We start from the raw sequence: 22,049 nt of genomic DNA on the forward strand, positions 1-22,049 counted from the left end.
TTCAAAAGTTAGTGTACTGTACAACAAAAGTCAACAAAAAGTCAGTGAATTCTTATTGGGTTCAATCAATCTGTAATTTTGCACAATTATGCTAACATTTTGAAACATAATTTACTGTAATTGTGTGTTTTTAAAATACATACAAATGTTAGCTATAAAAAATTATTACCACCTCAGAATTCTGTTAAACACAATAAAAAAATGACACTGTGTATGGTGGGAAAGTTCATGACTGTTCATGACATACACTGTTGGACATTGTTAGTAGACAAATTAAATAAACTAATGAGAGTGTGAAAAATGTCTTAACAAGACTTTATTTTCTAGAAGTCCACAGTGCTAAAAGTGCCCAAGTTGAAGTTTATTCAAACAGTATGAGGAAAATTAACATTATTGTCATTTAATAAAAAAAATAAATAAAAAAAAATAACACTTTACAATAAGGCTCCATTAGTTAATGCACTGTGAAATAACATGAACTAACAATGAACAATGTATTTGTATTAACTAACATTAACAAAGTTTAATAAATGATGTAAAAATGTCACGGTTGGGGAGTATGAAGGACCCAAAAGCAGAGAGAGAGAGAGTTCAACTTTATTAATTCATGCAATCAAGTCTAGGTGCACCAGCACCAACTGAAGCAAGCAGGGATGCAAAGCCGCTCCTGACTAGAGGAGAGCGTGTTCGTGAGGGGAGTGTGTGCATGTGGAAGTCAGAGGCACTCTGATAAGAGTCCGTTGAAGAGAGTGAGGTGTAAACGACACTCAGACGAATTCCCCTGAGACACAGGTAGAGACCGAGGAATCCTCCACATTCTTGGGCATCAAGTGACGGGGCGAATGCAAGCAGACAGGTAACCGCACCTCAATCGACCAGCAGCCAACCAAAACGTGAGCGGTCCATAGAAGGCTGGTGAGGTGCAAGCGAAACCCAGACGAATCTCCCAAGACACGGGCAGATACAGAGGAATCCTCCTCCACAGTCCTGGGCAGAGAGAAGAATGCAAGAACAAGGTACTGCACCTCGATAGACAGGCAATCAACAGATACTCGAGCTCGCTCCAACTACACGAGAGAGAAGTTAGACTTAACTGTAAACAGCACACATGTCAACAGTAACAGGGAACAATAAACTGGCAAAGAAGGAGAGGAAACACGAGGAATAAGAAGGGAGTGCAATTAGGAGAAAGCAGGTGGTAAGTGGGCATGAAACTCAACACTGTGATCAGTGTCTCCACGGTTTGAACAGGCTCCACCTGTGAGACACGAGGGAGAGAAAAACAAACAACAGTTAGAGCCGGCACACATGCTGGAACTGTGGCAAAAATATATTGTTAATTGTTTGTTTATGATACCTAATGCATTAACTAATGTTAACGAATGGAACCTTATTTTAAAGTGTTACCTTGCAGTATCAGATTGTAATGTTTGCCGCAGTGTACTCTGACATAGGCATCGGTTGGCCAATAAGAATTTCATAGAGGCGAGTCCAGTTACATTTACATTTATGCATTTGGCAGACGCTTTTATCCAAAGCGACTTACAGTGCACTTATTACAGGGACAATCCCCCCGGAGCAACCTGGAGTTAAGTGCCTTGCTCAAGGACACAGTGGTGGTGGCTGTGGGGATCAAACCAGCAACCTTCTGATTACCAGTTATGTGCTTTAGCCCACTATGCCACCACCACAGTTGTGCATTTGGAAATCCAATTTGCTGTATTCCCATTTGATTTCAAAATTACGCTGCTTTTTCCACACTCTCAAAACCCATCTTATGCATTCCTTTCCGTCAAACACTCTTTCAGAGCTTTTTCCAGTGCGTAAATGCCCTTATTCTCCTGGTTTGTCTGTGAGAATTTCATTTTGTTTCTTGAATTGTTGTTTGTGCCTGCTTACCAATCTTCCTTTGTCCCTATGATTTGAAAAACTAATGGGTAGCATCTGTTGGGAGACCACCATCATTGCAGGCTCATTTTTGTGATTGATAATGTGATCTTTTGGAGATGCTTCTGATTTGTAAGGCAAATGATGATGGGGATTGTCTCCTTGGGTCACCCCGGGCACCAGTGCCTTGCTCAATGGCACAATTGTAATTGTAGGCTGATTATGGCTAAGGGCAGGGTGGAGATGTAAGTAAGCTGTCTAGTTTAGAGGTTGTGCCTACTTGGATTTAAACCTTAGAGGCCCATTAGGTTTTCACCACCAAATCTGCAGTGGTCCTCGGTTTTCAATTACTTTTTTTCTTAAGATCTTCTTAGTTATTCAACAACAGACGCAGGACTTATTACAGTATGTAGAACCCCACATCATTAAGTGGCTCAATTTGAAACATTTAAAAGAGTCAATTCGGTATATGCTCTTGTTGGGGTTTCCATTCGGAGCATTTATGTACTTGAAGTTGGACTGAGACACAGAAGGTCAGTTCACTGCAGGATATTCCACACAATTCGAGGATCTGTTGAAGCTGGAGCTATTTATGGAAGAGAAGAGAGTGCAGAGGTGAAGAATCATGGGAAAATTGGTGCGTGGGTGTGTATGTTTCCGCCAAAATACCGACTTGCCTGTTGCCTCGTGTGTGTCTATCATTTCTATTTCTGTTTATGTCAAAATTATCTCTTCAATTCCTCCTCTGTTCTTTCAGTTGAGTTTGAAGGGGAGGGTTGTCCTCTCTCAAAGGCTGTCCTTTTACTGCAGAGCTTCGGCACTCCGTTCTGGATAGCTAAAATTAAGTGAACAGTCCCTCCTTGTCTGTGTTTGGTGCCCTGGGGGCCGTCCCTACCCAACTACCCACTCTTGGCACAGTGTTGGCCGGGTAGTAGGTGACTGTTGAAGGGTGTTGCAGTCACACCTCAGAAAGTGTCAGACCTGTAAGATGTGATTTTGTACACTTGGTTAAAGGAGGTGGGGTTGTTTGGTGCATGTAATGGCATGGTAATTGTTTTTTATTTGGTCCTTGACGTAAGTGGATTTTAGCGCTGAAGAGGTAAGCTTTTCATAATGTTTGTTTTATCTTATTAAGGCACACGGAAAGCTAACTGTCATGCTCATTAGTGCTAAATTAGGCCATAATGAACAGGACAACAAATTTAGGATTGTGTTGGGTGGCATCAGGGATTTCTATTCTTTATAAGCTTTCATAGTACACTCAAAGTCAAAAGTTTGGACGCTTCTTTTCATTCTTTATTAGGCTTGGGATCGATTACTTTTTCAAGCATTGATAATCAGAAAATGTTCCTGATGATTATCGTTATATATCGGCATTTAGATATAAATAGGGCTGCTCATTGCGCGATAGTCTTTGTCTCTTCAATCATATTTCTCAACAATGTTTTATTAAAGTCTAAGTGGGAGGGTAAATTAAAGTGAGTCGCACACCGGTGGACAATGGCGCATTCTAAAATTCAAAACAATTATTTTTACGAAGGTACGCACACACCGCCAATGCTCAGCATCAAAATTCTGCATCGCCACAGAGCTCAACTCGCATTGTTTTCCATTAAATCCAATCCAAATCATTATCTAAGTACATATATTATTTACTCTAGCCATCTATGGATTCTATGTCATGTGTATGTATCTTTCATAGAGCCTACACAATGTATTTTCAGTTACAGTACAAGTATGTCTTTTTGTGGTTTGACAGCTTGAATGAAACCTCTTCAAGGCTACATATACAGAAATTGCATAATTATTACTAATTGTTCAATTACGCAGTTACGCTAGTTTCATAGACTAACATGCAAACTCATCAACATCACTTTGTTCATTCTTAATGAACAAAAACCTTTGTAATGTTTGTGTGTTTGGTGAATAGATCCACAACTTAGATTGGACTGCCACATGCACTCTATCAATGCGTCCTGTGTTGTGAGACCTGTGCCTTGTCTGCTTCTCAGTAAATGTTACATCACCCTCTTGTGGTCTCCCAATGCTATTACACCAGACTACATTAAACAGAAGGCCAGCTGAGTGAGTTGGAAAGCATACAAATTAGGATTCTAATTTAAATGTCGGCTAATGTTAATAAATCGATGCCTCAAAAATATATCGATAAAATAACGTGTCGATCAAGTAATCAATATATCGATATTTTATGACATGCCTATCCTTTATCATTACTATTTTCCACATTTTAGAATAATAGTAAAGCCATCAAAATTGTGAAATAACACAAATGGAGGCCTTGTCCTTTGCTATCTGATCCAACTCATTCATTCCGTTGTTTTGTAAAGAAATTCATATGAAGGCACAATTTATATTTGTTTAGAAAAATAATTTCAATCTTTTAAGCATAAACAATTAGATCAAAAAGGTATGTACTGTATGATCGTGAGAATCATATTCAGTCTGTGTCTAAACTTTTTGACTTGTAGTGTAAGTTCAAGCAACTCACATTTACACTTCTTACACCAATTATGCTTAATAAGCCAACAATGTCTGTGGTCGTGTAAACGCTTTAAACATTTTTCTTTAATCTAGGAAGGGTCATTAATGGTTCAAGCAAAAACCGATTGACACACTTAGATTTTTGCTCATTACCCTGATTTTGCTCTGCATGTAAACACCTTTACCGACATTTTACCAGTTTATCCAATGTTCACAAGTGTTGTGCGAATGCTTGTTTGCATTTTGATGTCAAAAGCAGAGAATAACCAGATGATTTTAAATCTCATGTAAATGCGTGTTTCTTACATTGTCAGGTCTTTTGAACAAGCTGATTTTTTTATTATTTATCAGCATATTGTGCATGTAAACACACTCATTGTTTTATTTTATTTATTTATTTTTTATTTATTTTTTTGTGGTTTGTTGGTATATTTGGATAACTAGTTCAGCCTAACTGTAGTTGTGCAGGTATTGGTTTGACAGAGCTTGGATAATGATAAGGAAAAGGAAACCATGAACATGGTAAAAATGAACAGCAGAAATTGAAAGAAAGGAAATCCAAGCATTAAGGAGCTGGAAAAGAGAAACGGAAAAGTGGCTTATGATTTTAGTATGGGTGGGCTCACCAAACTCTATGAGCAGCCAAGCAAATTAACACAATCTGGCAAAGATAATCTCTCTCTCTCTCTCTCTCTCTCTCTCTCTCTCTCACACACACACACACACACACACACACACAACACAAGACAGTCTGGCCTTTCTTTGTAATGGTGGAAGTTTAAATGAGACACTTTAATGCATAACGCATAACTTTTTTCATGGGACATATTTACCGGGTGTTTGCTAATGTTTGAAGCAGCTGATCTTGCAGCATGCTCCAAGAGAAGAAATGACATTCTGCTCTTCTTATTAAGCAATTATAGTCTGCAGTATAAGAGTCAAAGTTGGACTATTAAGATTTCTCAATCTTCTCAGCTGTTGCGCAAAAGTCATACAGTGAAGTCAGTGGAAACAAATCTGACACTATTAACTTGTCGTTTGAACGTGGAGAGGACAGGCTGCAATAACAAACCTTTTGAATATCATTTGGTGTTCCACAAGTGCCACAATAACATTTACATATTTAAATTTTCTGAAGAAAATGTAAGTGGTGCTTGCTCATGAAAAACGCACGGCCACGATGCTGGGTTGTTGCCAGGACATTGCTGTGTGGTTGCTAGGGCAATTTGAGTAGTTTCTAGGTGGTTGCTTACTGGCCAAAGAAAATTTAGGGGGCAATGCACCCTCTAGCCCCTCGTTAGACCCAGCCATGATTTGAGGTATCATTCATGTACATACCACAAACAGTGCATGATGCAGTAGTAATAGAGGTGCTTGCTTGCCTTATTCACTGGTGCTAGTGATACACTGAATCCTACATTAAGAGAGTGATGAAAGATTGAATAAGGAAAGTGGGTGTATGTGATGGTGCTAGCTCAGTGAATCCACCGTGTGCAGCAGTGGGTACAGCGCCTAACAGACACAGGCTGCATTTCTTGCCAGCTGTCCAGAGAGAGAGAGAAAAGAGAGTGGAAAGAGAGCTATACTGGAAAAACGCACATCCAAACACAAAGCAGCATTATGCTCCTCAAATGAGACGTCATACACTGTAATAACCAAACCAAACCAAATGTGCTTGATTAGTTTGTGTAGTCCTTGCTAGTCTTGGCTGTAATCAGAAGTGATAACATACATATTGGCATTTGAGAGCGTGTTGGTGTGAGCTATTTTATCATCAACTCTTAGCCACATACTACACGGTGGGGTTGTTCTCTTGAATCTTTTAGGTAAATCGGAGCATTCTGAACTTCAAAGGAATAGTTCACCCATAAATGAAAATTCTGTCTTTATTTATTCACCCTCATGTCGTTCCAAACCCTCACTTTAACCAATACTTTTATTTTTTGGGTGAACCATCCCTGTGTCCCAGCAAAGGCTGCGTGGTTTTGGTTGAGATTTTGTCTTCCTTCTCAGCACTGAAAAATGAGTTGCTGTCCATGGAAAGACTGGCAGAGAACTGACATCCACAGGAGAGTTCAGGTTAGTGAGGAACCAACAATCGGACAGGAGCTAAGACAGAATAGAATACAGCTTGGATATCTGGAGTGAACTGATGTCTGAATTGTGAGATTACACAAAAAATATCGGATTACAGGAAAGTGATGAGAAAGAGGAATGAGTTAAATGCCAAATAAAAGAGACTTTTTTTAAAAACACTGTTGTGTTTGTGTTTTCCAGGCATGCAAAGGCGAGCCCCACGTCTTCAAAGAAAAAACCTTCAAAAAGAAGCGGCAGTGCGGGGTTTGCAGACAGAGCGTTGAGAGTTTGGGCTCCTTCTGTCGAGGTGAGTGTTATCTGACCATTTCAGCCTAGATGTGGGAGGTATGACCAAAATGAAAAATTTGAGAAATGTTATTTCCCAGCAACAGAATATGTATCATGATATAGTTAGTATACAGTATAGTCAGAGTATAGCTGGAAACTTTACACAAAATGTTTTGTTTTTTTAATAAACATAACCAGTGGTAATATCTATATTTGCATAATTCAGTGAATAAAATGCTTTACAAATTAAAGTACTTCAACTCATTTGTTTATTTTGTCTTTTTTTTTAAACTTGATGGACACAAACCAAAAGATGATTATTTATAACAAATAAATAAGTCTGGCATCAGTACAAAAATAGCTTCACATTATTTAACACTTGAGTTAAAAACAGAAGATTCAAAACTGTACAAATAATATTATAAAAAAAGATAGTTCCAACTCTAAATTCTGATTGGATGAGTAACATTCAAAACCGTGGGAAAACAGACGATATACACACTAAAGGTCAACCGATGGTGGATTTTGCTGAAAGCAACAATTAAGGTGGAAGAAAAGGCTGATAACCGATTAATCGGTCGATAGTTTTTAAATCGATTCATAGAATGTGTATTGAAACATTTTGTTAGTTTTTCCTTACTATGACGAGCACAGACACAGAGGACTTTTAATGATAAGCATATACAAAATACACCAGGGACTCTTATTTATAAATGACAGAGACTCGGCTCCTTTCTAATGCTTTATATTTAAGTATTAACCAAATTAAGGTTTTTAATACCTATATATTTACCAAATTAAGGGTTTGTGTGTGTGTGTGTATATAAATATATATATATTATACACACACACACACACACACACACACACACACGCACACACTGATGAGCCAAAACATTATGACCACCTGTCTAATATGCTTTTGGTCCTCCACGTGCCGCCAAAACTGCGCCGACCTGCCAAGGCATGGACTCTATAAGACCCCTGAAGGTGTCCTGTGTTATCTGGCACCAAGACATTAGCAGCAGATCCTTCAAGTCCTGTAAGTTGTGAGGTGGAGCTGCCGTGGATTGGACTTGATTGCGATCTGGGGAATTTGGAGGCTATGGCAACACCTTGAACTCTTCATCATGTTCCTCAAAACAGGGGCAGACTGGGAAGAGATATCGGCCCTGGATTTTACATAGAAACTGTCCTTTTCTAAATATCGCGGACTCCTTCATCATATCGCAGTGCCGTTTTGCGGCCCTCTTCAGCCAGTCGCGGCCCGTTCAGCATAACGCGGCGGCCCTTTTCAGCTTATCGACACCCGTTCAACCCCATTTCGTGGCCGGCCCACCGGGAAAAGTCACGGTTCTCCCTATGGCCAGTCCGCCCCTGCCTCAGACCATTCCCAAACAATGTGTGGGTTTCAGGGTTTCCCAGCAGAACATTGCCCAGAGCATCACACTCCCTCCACCGTCTTGTCGTCTTCCCACAGTGCATCCTCGTACCATCACTTCCCCAGGCAAACGGCGCACACGTACACAGCCTTCCATGTGATGTAAAAGAAAATAGGACTCATCAGACCAGGCGATCTTCTTCCACTGCTCCAAGGTCCAGTTTCGACGCTTGCGTGCCCATTGAAGGTGCTTTCGACGGTGGACAGGGGTCATCATGGGCACTCTGAGCAGTCTGCAGCTACTCTGCCCCATATGCTGCATGTGATGCACTGTGTGTTGTGACATATTCCTCCCCTAACCATCATTAAACTTTTCTGTGACCTTCTGGCGATTTGGACCAGATGGGACAGCCTTAGTTGCCCTCGTGCATCGGTGAGTCTTGGGTGCCCAACACCCTGTCACCAGTTTGCAGTTTGTCACTCCTCGGAACATTGTCGGTAGGTACTCACCACTGCTGTCCAGGAGCACCCCACAAGCCTTGCCGTTTCAGAGATGCTCTGACTCAGTCATCTGGCCGTAACAATTTGGCCTTGTCAGAGTCGCTCAGGTCTTTACTCATGCCCATTTATCCTGCATTTAATACGTTGACTACGAGAACTGATTGTTGGCTTACCATCATATCTACCCAGACCTTGACATGTGGCCTTGTTAGGAGATGATCAATGTTATTTGCTTCACCTGTGAGTGGTCATAATGTTTTCGCTCATCAGTGTATATCTACCCCAGTATAAGCAGTATAGCAAATTCGGTTGACACATTTCTTCAGACAGACTGTCAGAAACGTCATACCACCCAGCCATATTTCAGCCTTATCGGATGTTTTTATTTATATTACATGCAATATGCCTGTTTTGATGGGACCTAAGGGATTAAATTCCTTGCTGCCATTCAACCATCGTGAACATTTTTACCTTGAAACAATGTCATTCTAGTATTCCTCCCTAACCTTCATATTTCCCTCTCTCTACCACCCGCAGTCTGCAAAACAGCCACTCATAAGAAATGCGAAGCCAAGGTAAGAACCTTTTTTCCATTTCTTACCATGTTATAATCTATTTATCTGTCTCTTTTCAAATTAGCAGGGTGTATAAAATGGGAGTTTGTTTAGTTCTCTCTCACCTTTGTTTGGGGCGGTAGTGTTGGCTGCCGCACCCCAGCACCACACTGCTCTAGTGAAAGGCTCATTGATAAGGCTTGTGCATGCCAGCGCTGGCCATGGATTGACTTGGCAGGCAGGCACACCCATATCAGGCTCTTTTCCAGAGGAGCACCCTGAGATCTAGAGTCCCAGGCCAGGGAGACATGCATCATGCTTTGGATCACAGAGTCATTTACTGAACTCAATTTGTTTCTTAAGATTTTCTGTTTTACAACAGCCGATTTGCGATTGCGATCAATCTTAGCCTCTGACGAAGTTCCTCTGTAGAAATTTTGAGTTTCAGTCCAAATGTGCAATGTGACAGCTTTTACGACAGCTGTCTAATGAAGAACCAATGAGAGCACAGCAATTGATGATGTATGTTATAGATAGAGAGACGTTCTGGTAAAATTGCTTATAAATGATATTATCTTCCCACAGGCATGGAAAACCTGGAAAGGAATTTCACATTTTTATTTTCCAGGCTGTAGAATCATGGATATTAAGAAATCTTTAATTTTTCTAGTTTTTCAGCTCTAAAATATTTAATTGGCTAGATATTGCTCTTATGTAGAGTAAAGCTTGCTTGCAAGCCACAGTGATGTATGATTTGTCAGTTATTGTTTGGTAACAATTTTCAAGGAGGTTCCATTTGTTAACATTAGTTATCTAAAATTCTTTTACATAAAAAAACAATGAAAAATACTTTTACAGCATTTGTTAATCTTGGTGAATGTTAATTTCAACATTTACAAATACATTTTTAAAATTAAAAGCTAATGTTAACATTAGTAATGCAACATAATTAACATGAACTAACAATGAACGCTTGGGTTTTTATCTATTATAACATCTATAAACAACTGCTGTTTAAAAATATAGTTTATTGTTAGTTCGTAATACCTAATGCATTAACTAATGCTAACAAATGGAACCTTTTTTGTAAAGTGTTACCAATTGGTCTTTAGGGTCGCTTCTATTCAATGAATTGGTTGAACCGGTTCACAAATAGGTCTGAATGATTCATCAGCGAATTGGCCTGAATTTGAATGATTTAAAAAAAATCTTTATAGAGTATTCACAAGCTATTGTAACGGTCATGAAAAAGTCATGGAAATTCTTTGGTAAAAAACGGTGGGAACCCTGTACCTTATGTTCCTTATATTTTGTTCTTTATTGTTTTGCTCACACTATCAAAATTATGGTATACATTAATCCAACGATATGCATTAAAACATTTCTAACATTAGCATAAATGGCTTGTTTGGCCCTTTTTTGGTACCATTTTGTGGATGAGTGATGCGGTTATCACGACTGATTGCCCAGTCAGCACTGTCAATCATGACCAAAGACCTAAAACGTATATTGCACAGTCTGTCATAAAAGACTGTTGATGTGGTCTGCCTTGGCTTTTACCCAAGACCTCACAGGGGTCATACAATCTGACAAGCAAAAAATTGCACAGTATGTTCACGGCTTAAGATTCAAACTCAGATTCAATCCTTTATCCGCAGCTCCTAAAGTGTCTAAAGTGTAAAATTCTCTCATCATTTACTCACCCTCATGCTATCCAAAGTGTGTAATACTTTCTTTCTTCTGCTGAACACACATGAAGTTTTTTTGAAAAATATCTCAGCTCTGTAGGTCCATACAATGAAAGTTAATGGTGGCCAGAACTTTGAAGCTAAAAAAAAACACATAAATGCAGCATAAAAGTAATCCATACGACCCCAGTGGTTAAATCCATATATTCAGAAGTGATATGACAGGTGTGGGTGAGAAACAGAACAATATCTAAGTCCTTTTTTACTATAAATTCTCCTCCCTGCCCAGTATGTGGCGATATGCATGAAGAATGCGAATCAATAAAAAAACAAAAGAGGAAGAATGTGGAAGTGAAAGTAAAAGTGCAAACAGATCATAAAAAAAGGACTTAAATATTGATCTGATTTAACCACTGGAGTCTTATTGATTACTTTTATGCTGCCTTTATGTGCTTTTCAAAGTTCTGGTCACCATTCACTTGCATTGTAAGGACTAAAATTCATACACATCTGGGATGGCATGAGGGTGAGTTATTGATTAGAGAATTTTAATTTTTGGGTGAACGATCCCTTTAAGAAGCAGCTGTTCTTAATGTGATGATAAATACACAGTTATATATTACTTTAGTCCTTCTTGGCACTGGCAAAGGTTTGGTCAATGAGCAAAGAACTGTAAGTGGTTTAACTTACCACATGGTTATTCAATCAGCAGATCTCTAACCCACTGAAACCCTCTTTACGACATAGAGAGCTGTATCATGCTAGCAAGGCAGAAATTGAACAGACTGATGAATAGATAATGTTCAGAAACTGAGTTCATATAATTAAGTGCATTTAAAGATGAAGTGTGTAATTACTTGGACGTTAAAATACTTTCTTCCCTCTCCCACTCTAATTTGCAGAGATAACTACAAGTAGGTCATTTGTAGGTTGATTTCTCCGAAAAGTGTAACACTTTGACTATGTGGCACTTTCAAAACATTTCTCTGTTTGCTTGAGCATTACGATGAGCCCAACACAGTAACTTTGGACTACCTGTTTATCTACCAATGTCAGAACAAGCACTATTTTTATTCCATTTGGAGCCTCTAGTGCCACAAAAATTACATGCTGTATATTTGTATTTATTTTATTAATTAAAACCATATTTTATTTTTCTTAACAGTATAAATATGTATTTTTTAACACTTCTTTTTACACATATACAACTTCCTGAATACCACCCATTTGACAAAAAAAAGAAAAAGTTTAGGGTTAGGTGTAATCCTCCCTTTGTGCGTCACCACTGATGGTTTGTTTGTGCAATTTTAATAACTTAAATCTGAGAAATGATGATTGTCTGATTCGTCTTTTGCTATGTTTCATGCATAATCAACTTTCTTTAGACATCTGGGGGCCAAATTGTTTTAGTAAGAAAGCACAAGATTAGTATAACAGTCCCATCTTTGTTTTCCCAGAACCAATTTGGTTTTGCTTAAACAATTGTGCTTGAGGCATCTTTCTTTAAAAGAAATGCCACTTGCTTTGTGTTCTATAATGTCATGACTAGTATCAAATTTTTGAAGTCTGCCCTAAGTGTCCAAATACTTTTTTGGGACAGCTGTACAGTATGTGTACCAAGCATAGCCAATCAAGATCCTCAGTGTTTGCAGTGATAGTCATCATCTTTGCCTTGGATGGGTGTGGTCACCCTCCTTGGAGAACCCTCTAGAGCATAGACCAGCCTTCCACCTCTTAGCACTTCATACAACAGAACAAAAACTTCATACTTAAGCCCTCTTAAGTTCAAATACCATGGCATTAGTCCAAGTCATGTGTTCAAGGCGGCCCAAAAACCTCTTGTGCTACTAATTAAAGGTGAAGTGTGCCATTTTAGTGCCACTAGCATCACCAAACAGCATTGCAAAATTAATGACTTCTTTCATCTACCATTGGCCAAAAAAATAGATAGTCCCTCCCCCAAACTCACACCATTGGTTGAGCCAATGTTGCTGTGTTAGGGTGGTTGGGCTCTTCAAATTGTCTCATTTGTTTTTTTATTTTAATTTAAGCATAGAAAAATTACACACTTCACCTTTAAAGTGTTCTCAAACTATAAAATCTCAAAAATGTTTGACAGAATTCAGTACATACACTCAAAAATCAAAACACTGCTCTTAAATTTGGCATTGTGCAAACCTGCAACGAAACCACAAATCTCAATCAGATACTAATTCGTTCTGTTATTACATATCTGACCCAAAATAGTACTAGTGACTGCAGATGTTTTATTGTGAAGGGTAGAACATTAGTATAAGCCCTTCTCCTCTGCGCTTTAATGTAGAAAAGCCAGTCAGTGGAGATTCAGCTGTTTCTTGTTGCTCGCATAAGCTTTTGTCCACTCCCAGGGCTCTGTGGCATTAGATTTGAATCATTTTATTCACCTCCTCATTGCACTGCCCTTATGGGATTTTAAACGGATTTGGAGCTGCACACTTAAACTGTGAATTAAATGGAAATGTCCATATGTTGAAAGTTGAAGCTAACAGTGTGGACAGCTCGAGCTCTTAGAAATATAGACATGTAGACCGTAGAGAATTGGAAAGGAGCCAAATACTCTATAGCGGAAGATGGCTAGTTCAATTAAGGGGCCATTTAGAGTTGTATCTGTTTTATAAATCTGTTTATACATTTAGCGACCCTATTAATAGACCTATTGATAATATTACTTATCAATATAAACAAGAAAGGTCACTGCATGGTGTAAATGGACCTCAGTTTTTCTGTTATTTCAAATTGTATCATGTAACTGTCCTATTAGAATCTGTTGTTTTAAATTAAACATTTGAAGTTGCCCATTAATTGTTTAAAATCCACGACTGATTTTAGTTCCAGGTTCAGATTTCTCTATCTCTAATCCAGTCTAAACTATTGCAATCTAAATATCCCAGCCCTCCCCAGGATGGCAGCTGGCAGCAGATGGTGCTTATCAAGACTGACTCATTGCTCATTTCAGTTAAGATCCACTTTGTTTATTTCAGTCATTGTTTGGGTGAAATACTCTCTTCAGTCTTCCAGTAAATGAGTTTCCATCTGGTCTGTAACCAATAAGCATAATTTATTTATTTTATCCACTTACAAGGAAAAACCTCAGTTTCCTGAAAACAGATATGAAAGGGAATTATTGTCAGTAACACTCTGTTTGTCTGGTGTATGATGTACCCTCTTCTACAACCTTAAACTACAGGCAGAAACCTCCACCCCTAACAAGAAATGTATTCATCTCCATATTCACACACATGGCACTGTCCATGAATACTTGGGTGTCCTATTACTCTTTTCAAGCATGAGATGACAAATGTCTTTCTTTTTTTTTTTTTTTTGTGAGAACTATTAGGTTTGTTGTATGTTAGATAAACTATTTAAAACTAGATTTATATTGCATGAAAGAATGGTAGTTTAAACATATTAAATGTTCATACCCCCCAAAAAGGTGATTTATCCCTGTTACCAAAGTTATTACAAGAAAAACTTGAAAACCTGGGCTAGAGGTCTTCACGGGCTTTAAAATGAAACCCGACCAGTACCCCAGACAGTGTGGCACGACCCTACCCGGACCAAACAATACAGTCAGATTATAAGCCCGAAAAATTCTCCAGTCTTGCGCAGGACGCTGAAGAAACAGCGAGACGTGATGCAACAGTCATAGACATTCATCCAGCATGTGTTTATGTAGGGAAACAATGGTAAAACAGAGCAGATGCATGCAAAAACACATTAGATGTGAAGGGCCCTGAACTCATCAGTTCGCGCGTGGCTGTGAGTGAGAGCTCGTGCGCGAAACGAGTTTGGTTGGCCTGTTTATTTTTTCATTCATTAAAAACCTGAATCCAACCCCAACCCAAAGTCCTACAGTACTTGAAAAACTGACCGAACCCGGCCTGCAACGCAGCGGGTTCTCGGGTCCTGTCTCGCCTGTGTCGAGTTGCAGACCCGGGCCAGACAGGGGAGGGAATGTTTGCACTATCTGTGAGTGTATGCACGCAAACTGTGGGTGTATTGTATATTTATTAAGTGGTACAAAGCGCAGTTTACTATTTTCCTGAGAAATAGGTCATTGCGCTAAGATGTTTCAGAACCACGTCTGTTTTCAGCGCAGTCTAAACTCAGCTCCTGCGCTTGCAGTGAAAATACAGTAAAACTTTAAATTATGTCAGTGACAATCACTGTTGTTGCCATTTTAAGAAACTAATTTTTATGAGATTTTTGTTAAACCTTCTAGAGGTCACAGTTTATTTTTCAATTATTATTATTATTATTATTATGTTTGTATTTACAATTGGATCTATTATCTCATTTGTATTGGTATTTTTTCACCTATTTTCGTAGAGTGATATTTAAGTCAGTGCAAAACGGGAACCACTTTTTCTATGTATATAAATGGAGCGTGTCACTGTCATAGAAATATGCCTGACGTTCAAAAGAGACATAATTAATGCACAAAAGAACATAAGTCTTTATATTTCTATTCTTCTTATTCATTGCTTACAGGCAGCCTTTTTACACTACCAACTAAATATGAATGTGTTGTCTTTGTTTATATCGCTGGTGCTTGACAGGGAATGGACTATAATTGGACGCAGATGGTGCCAGAGAAGAACCTCAGAATTAAATTGCACTTCATCCAGCCCATTAATGCTTTGCATGCGCAATTTGCCAGACCCACTTGCACCTAGACATGCCCATTGACTTTGCATGTATGACTTAAGGCATAGTGCTACGCTTAGCGCTGGCGCTCTTAAAATATGGCCCAATAGCTCTTAAAATGTCACGAGCTACCCACCAGGACTCTGACTTATTTTATCATATGATATTTTATTCAAATTGTTATGTTTAATGCATAAAAAAAAAAAAAAACAGTATTTAGATCAGTCACATATGACAGGGTTGCAAAACTTGCAGCCTTACATAAAATAAAGGAAAAGATGGCAGAGAAATCCATCGAACGGAGGAAGAATCATTTCCACCACTTTTCAGGGAAAAAGGAATCCTGTTTGCAACTGGTGACAAAAGTGGGATGTGAACTTGTATAAATTGGGAAGTGAAAGGGTGGGCTCTTCCAGTAAATCTTTCACCTCATCTCCCCTCTTTATGAGCTCATCTGCCATGTGTTTCCAGAGCTTCCCCCAGACCAGTGTGTATATACAGTATATATGACTGTTTAACCCTGGCCTCTTTAACTCTGTGAGTGTGTGCCTCTAGACTTTTTTTTTTTTTTTGTGCTAGTTTCGCTTTGCATCATTTAGAGGCTAGCACTCTGACTCAGAGGTCTGGATTACATCCGCCTCCTAACGTTGGGTAAAAACATGTTTCCCAAACAGAGTTATACTTGCAGAACTTAGGGAGTATAAATCCATGGTGGAATCAGTTGCTGGTGTAGTCAGTGTTGCTTTTACCAATGTATCGCCTTTCGACCGAAGCTGTAGAAATGTCAAAACATGGGGTTTTCCTGTCCTCCACTTATGAGATTAAAGTATGACTTATAATGGTATTTGGAGATCAGTTTTGTCCATTGAGAAATTGAAACTAGACCCGTACAGGAAAGAGCATCTCTTGTTAAGACCAGAGGATAACCTGAAGCTACAGCTGATGTGTTGGCAGATGCTGTTTGAACAGTTTAATTAGATCACACTGATGATTCATAGTGGAAACAAACATCAAGCTAACAGCGTGCATGTTGTTAGATAGAGGTGAATAGTGTCGATTCAGCACCTCTAGCGACACCAAACAGAATTTCTCAAACACTCTATCTATCATTAGTTGAACAGAGAGTCCTGCCCCAAACTTACAACACTGATTCAGCCAATGTTGCTATATCGGGTTGGTCAGGATGCTCAAACAAACAGAGAAATATTTTCATAGCGTGTCTGCCAAAGGGTCAAGGTTTAACTCAGTATGGCCCTGTTAGCCCCTTTCAAAAAGCATCTTTCTCCTTCAATGGACAGTCAAAAGTAGCCATGTATTCTGATAAACTCACACTTTTTGCAAGCGACATATACCGCAAATATTTTATTATAGTCTCGTAGATGTTTCACCAGTGCCCTGGAGCTCAGAATAGCCACTAGTGATGTCATCAGCCAATCAGCATTTTGTCATGACGTCATTTTAGAAATTAGCCACATGGCACTTAAGGCTCAAGTGACTGGCTCAGATTAAAAAACCTGAATGCTGAACTGAGTGACAATGAGCAAAGATGGCTGATTTCAAATTCTGTGTTGCCAAAGCGAACCTGCGTCAGTCAAGCAACTGCCAATGAGATAAATGGGAATTCTAACAAATAGTTTTCTTAAGGTGCTGGGGCTGTTCAGACCAAACGCGTTCTAGCACCTAAAAAAAAAAGCTTGATGCAGTCGAACAAATATAACAGAACACAGGTGTCTTGAGATGCACTTTTAAAAATCGATTTTTTTTTTAACCTGACATGGCGTCTAGAAAACGTGTTACTCCTGTGCGAGATGCTGAAAAAACAGTGAGATGTGGCGCAAAGGTCAAAGAAAAACGATGAAAAAGGAGCACAGACAGACACAAAAACGTGTTTCTTTGTGAATGGCCCCATGTACAACTTCTTGGTCTCTGCATATTATGGGATATGGGATGAGAGAATTTATTTTTAACATTGAAAAAAGCACACTCTTCACCTTTAAGCGTTATTGTTGCAGATGATAATGAATGAATAGCCATACAGATGTGCTAATAAATGGATTTGATAAGGCGTGAAGAGGATTTGCAGGTTTTGCTTTAGAATCGGATTGATTTCTCTTAATTACTTCACGGATTATAATATGCTACGAAGATAGCTCTGTTTTTTTCTGACAGACCTTCTGCTTTTGTTCTCCTGAAAGATGTTTCAAATAAACTTCTCTGTCTTTTTCTTCACTCAAATAATACCAAGCAGTTGGCATCAGCTATTGGATTTCGTCATCTGTGTAATTGGCATCACATGCTTTGCTCTCTGTTGAATGCCATCCTTATGCATAAATTTAAAGTGAGTGAAGATTTCTATAACTTAAGTACGTCATTCAATATGTGCCTGTCTTCATATTTATAGTAGCAATAAATTACTTTATAAACAAAGATCATACCAACAGCATGCCATTCTCTCTAAGTTAAGAAGCCATTTGATTTTTCCACTCCTGATATCTGATGATTATACTTTGTATACTTGTTTGATTTTGGTTTCATTTAGATGGAATATATTTACTTCTGTTTATCTATCTTGTCTCTGGTCTTTGATTAGCTTGACTCTGGAGATTTGCGATTCCTGTTTAGTTTGGCAACAAGAAAATAAAAGGGGTGATATAATACTGAAGAGGGACTAAAGGAGAAGGAGAGAGAGCTAATTAGAGTATGATTACAGCTCAAATTATTTTGTATATACATCTTGTCTGCAAGTGTTTGGAAAGTATCTCAGTTATGGATCTCCATTAAGGCAATCAATCCAAATAAAAAGATGCAATCAGCCGATCTCTCTGTATTCCCAGCCTCTCCCATGAGATCTGCTCAAAGCTGAGAGTGTGTTAACAGTGAATTGAGGAGGACATACAGTGTTAGATAGTGTTAGGGACATGCAGATGTCAGTGTGAAAGATCTTTGCTTGACTTATGCATCAATAATGTGAAGAATGTGGTAATTTCTAATAGTTAAAGGGATAGTTCACCCAAAAATGAAAATTCTCTCATCATTTACTCACTTTCCTGCCATCCCAGATGTGTACATTCTTTTTATTCTGCTGAACAAGAATGAAGATATTTAGAAGAATATCTCAGCTCTGTAGGTCCATTCAATACAAGTGAATGGTGACCAGAACTTTAAAGCTCCAAAAATCACTTAAAGGCAGCATAAAATTAATCCATATGACTCCAGTGGTTAAATCCTTATCATTAGAAGCAATACATAAAGTGTGGGTGAGAAACAGATCAATATTTATGTCCTTTTTTTTTTTTACTATAAATCTCCATTTTCACTTTCAAATTCTCAAAGTGAAAGTGTTGATTTATAGTAAAAAAGATTGAAATATTGATCTGTTTCTCACTCAAAGTGATTGCATCACTTCAGAAGACATACTGTATATTAAACCACTGGAGTCGGACGGGTTACTTTTTATGATTCCTTTATGTGATTTTTGGAGTTTCAAAGGTCTGGTCACCAGTCACTTGCATTGAAAGGACCTAGAGAGCTGAAATATTCTTTTAAAAGTTTCTGTTTGTGTTCAGCAGAAGAAAGAAAGTCATACACATCTGGGATGGCATGAGGGTGAGTAAATGATGAGAGAATTTTCATTTTTGGTGACTATCCCTTTAATATGAGTGGTTTGATTGCATCATTGTGTACGACTTGTGTATGATATCTTTTTTTTTTTACCACTTTTGTACAAGTTATTTAGGACCGTGGTCCTCAACTGGTTTTGCTTCAGGGTCCAGAATTTACATTACATTGTGATGGCACAGTACCAAACATAATCCGTATTTAATGTAGTCTGGGTCATATTTTCTTTCCTATTTTGCTGTTCTAACTATGATTGAGTATTATAGCTAGTTGCATTTTATTATTTGCATTTAGCATTGCTTTTCCCTGCCATCCGTGCCACTATCAGAACAGACCTTTGACCATTTTCGGGTCGCCACCCACAAGTCTAGAACCACTGATTTAGATGCTTTTGTATTATTGCATAAAAGGAATATTTTTCTCTTTGTGTTTACATGTGTTTATGTCTGCATATATATATATATATATATATATATATATATATATATAATAATATGCAGTTGTTCCAACCACTCTGTCAGTGCTCGTACATGCTGGCTGAGTTTTTTTAGGTGTTGGACGTGTCAGCCTTGACTTTGATTCCCCCCTCAGGAATAATTATGACATCATTCCACATATTCTGTGAGGTCATAATCTGTAATTCATCTTAAAGTCAAAGTGGATAATTTCTGCATCATTAGCACCACCCAAAGGAATTGTGCTCTGTTTGTTTAAGTGGCTCATCATAGCAACTTTGACTCAACCAGTGGCATGAGTTTGGGACTCAACAATCTTAATCAACAATCAGTCATTCTTGCAATTCTGTTTTTAATTATTTTTGGTGCCACTAGTGGTGCAGAAATTATGCACATCTTTAAAAGTGCACTCAGTAATTTTCTTCACATTATAAACAAATGATTCGATCATTTGGACAAATATGTGTAAATGATGTACAGTACACTCGCATGAGATAAATCAGAATCAGAATCAGCTTTATTGCCAAGTATGCTTACACATACAAGGAATTTGTCTTGGTGACAGGAGCTTCCAGTACACAACAATACAAAAACAGCAACAAGACTTTTAAAAAAATATTTAAAAATTGAATAAAAAATAAATAAATATTGAAAAGAAAATAAAGTATATATAGAATACACAATAGACATATATATATATATATATATATATATATATATATATATATATATATATATATATATATATATAAAGACTACACATTCATATAAGGGACCTAGAAAAAGTTGTTTTATTCTACATAAGGTGGGTTGCCTCTTCAGGTGGTTGCCATGTTGGGATTACATGGCCAGCTGAATACTGCTCACTTTAAACATTTTGGTTACAGAACTCATCATATGACATATACACAAGCGAATAGGATTTTTCTACTATAGCATTGGTTACCAAAAACCTTTTGTTGTTTTATAATGCTGCATTCACACCGATAGGTGTCAATATAAAGTTCAAGACAACTTTTTGTTGTTGTGTAATGCTTCATCCACACTGATAGGTGTCAATATAAAGTCCAAGTCATCCAATCAGCAAAACATAAATAAAAATGTCATTGTAAAAATGTAACATCCCATACAAATAGATCCTTACAGGTGCAATATGTAACAATTGTCATGTAATATTCGCCCTTTTTTTGCCAATGTAATGCAACTTAAAAATGAGCCCTTCCCAGACTTCCTAGGATGCCTATTAAAGACTGTAGACTGATTTTCATGCGAAGGGAGTGGGTCGCTTTTGCTGGGAAAATCCAAAGGATATGACGTTTATGCGCGCTCCCGAGAGCCTTGCCTCAGACAGTATTAGCTTCTCTTCCGCTATTCAACAGCGACAACAAACTGCAACATTAGGTAACATTATCTTACAGATGGAATCCAGCAAACGGCCAGCTCCCAGCACCACACCGACTCCTACACAAACACAGAGTAAGCCAAAAAATCCAAAAACATTTATCTACTGAATCCCATCTGGCTAAGCGGGAACGTGATCGTGATGGAGCGAAAACTAGAGTGAACATCGGCAGGGCATTTGATTCCTGGAGGGACCTTCGTTCGGTTTTGGGGATCAAAACCGACCCTGAATTGGCGTTCTTCTTATTGGACAGGTAAGCTTACATAACTGCAAAGCATGTGAAATATAGTGCCATAAAGACCGATCTGTGTAATTTTAGCTAAACTACAATAACACATGAAATGAATGCTAGACAATGTTCAAGATAATGCAAAAAGACCCCTTCATTAGTGTAATGTAACTTGGTTATACAGAAAATATATACATTATTGTTATAAAACAATAGCGCATGGATATATCAAAATGACAGTTGTGATGGAATCTCATCAATACTGAATTGTGTCAACATATTTATAATGTACAGTATATTTTATAAACAGCTACTGTCATCATCCACCAGATTTAGCTAACAGTTATTGATAAAGCTGGCTAGCTAGCTAACGCCGACAAAGGCTATTGTATAAATGCAGTCTATGTATCATGCAAAGAAAAGTGATTACTTCAAACTAGAGTCTCACATAGTCAGACCTATATCCACACTTTGTTTTAGCTCTGTTCCAGCACTGGAGAGTCAAATATAATATGCAGTCTCAAAGTTTGTAGTAAAACAATCATAACTGTGTAATTTCATCTGTTAGCATGATGCCGGTGAATCATGTTGTCTCAAACAAGTACATTAAGTCATTGTTTTGGTCGATGGTCACATCCCTATGGGTGCACAGCGTGAGCACGAGCAACAGGCTGCAGTTCACTTAACGGCCACAGGTGTCATTAATAACAAGTGTTTCTGAATCTTACATACTGCACCTTTAATCTCCAATCAAGGAAATTATTCAAACTGATCCAGTGAGT

General features: G+C 38.2%; 2 protein-coding genes across 5 annotated transcripts in view; one reads left to right on the forward strand and one right to left on the reverse strand.

Annotated features, from left to right (window-relative positions):
- The window catches only part of tns2a (tensin 2a), a 106,082-nt gene that overhangs the window by 21,540 nt on the left and 62,493 nt on the right, over positions 1-22,049 (forward strand). For 3 of the 4 annotated variants that reach the window (XM_051662278.1, XM_051662279.1, XM_051662281.1), the window contains exons 2-3: positions 6,667-6,772; positions 9,173-9,210. In XM_051662278.1, coding sequence (XP_051518238.1) covers positions 6,667-6,772; positions 9,173-9,210 — 144 coding nt within the window. Of the gene's footprint in view, positions 1-6,449; positions 6,469-6,666; positions 6,773-9,172; positions 9,211-22,049 lie in introns of those variants that run through there. The other variant, XM_051662280.1, reaches the window with a different exon arrangement.
- The window catches only part of LOC127420260 (forkhead box protein P1-B-like), a 120,539-nt gene continuing 99,257 nt past the window's right edge, over positions 768-22,049 (reverse strand). Inside the window, exons 17-18 of the mRNA XM_051662341.1 lie at positions 1,160-1,258; positions 768-1,067 (exon numbers count right to left, since the gene is read on the reverse strand). Of these exons, the coding sequence (XP_051518301.1) occupies positions 768-1,067; positions 1,160-1,258 (399 nt within the window). The remainder of the gene's footprint in view (positions 1,068-1,159; positions 1,259-22,049) is intronic.

This window comes from Myxocyprinus asiaticus, chromosome 29 (assembly GCF_019703515.2).
Source record: "Myxocyprinus asiaticus isolate MX2 ecotype Aquarium Trade chromosome 29, UBuf_Myxa_2, whole genome shotgun sequence".
In the NCBI taxonomy this organism is placed as follows: Eukaryota; Metazoa; Chordata; class Actinopteri; order Cypriniformes; family Catostomidae; genus Myxocyprinus; species Myxocyprinus asiaticus.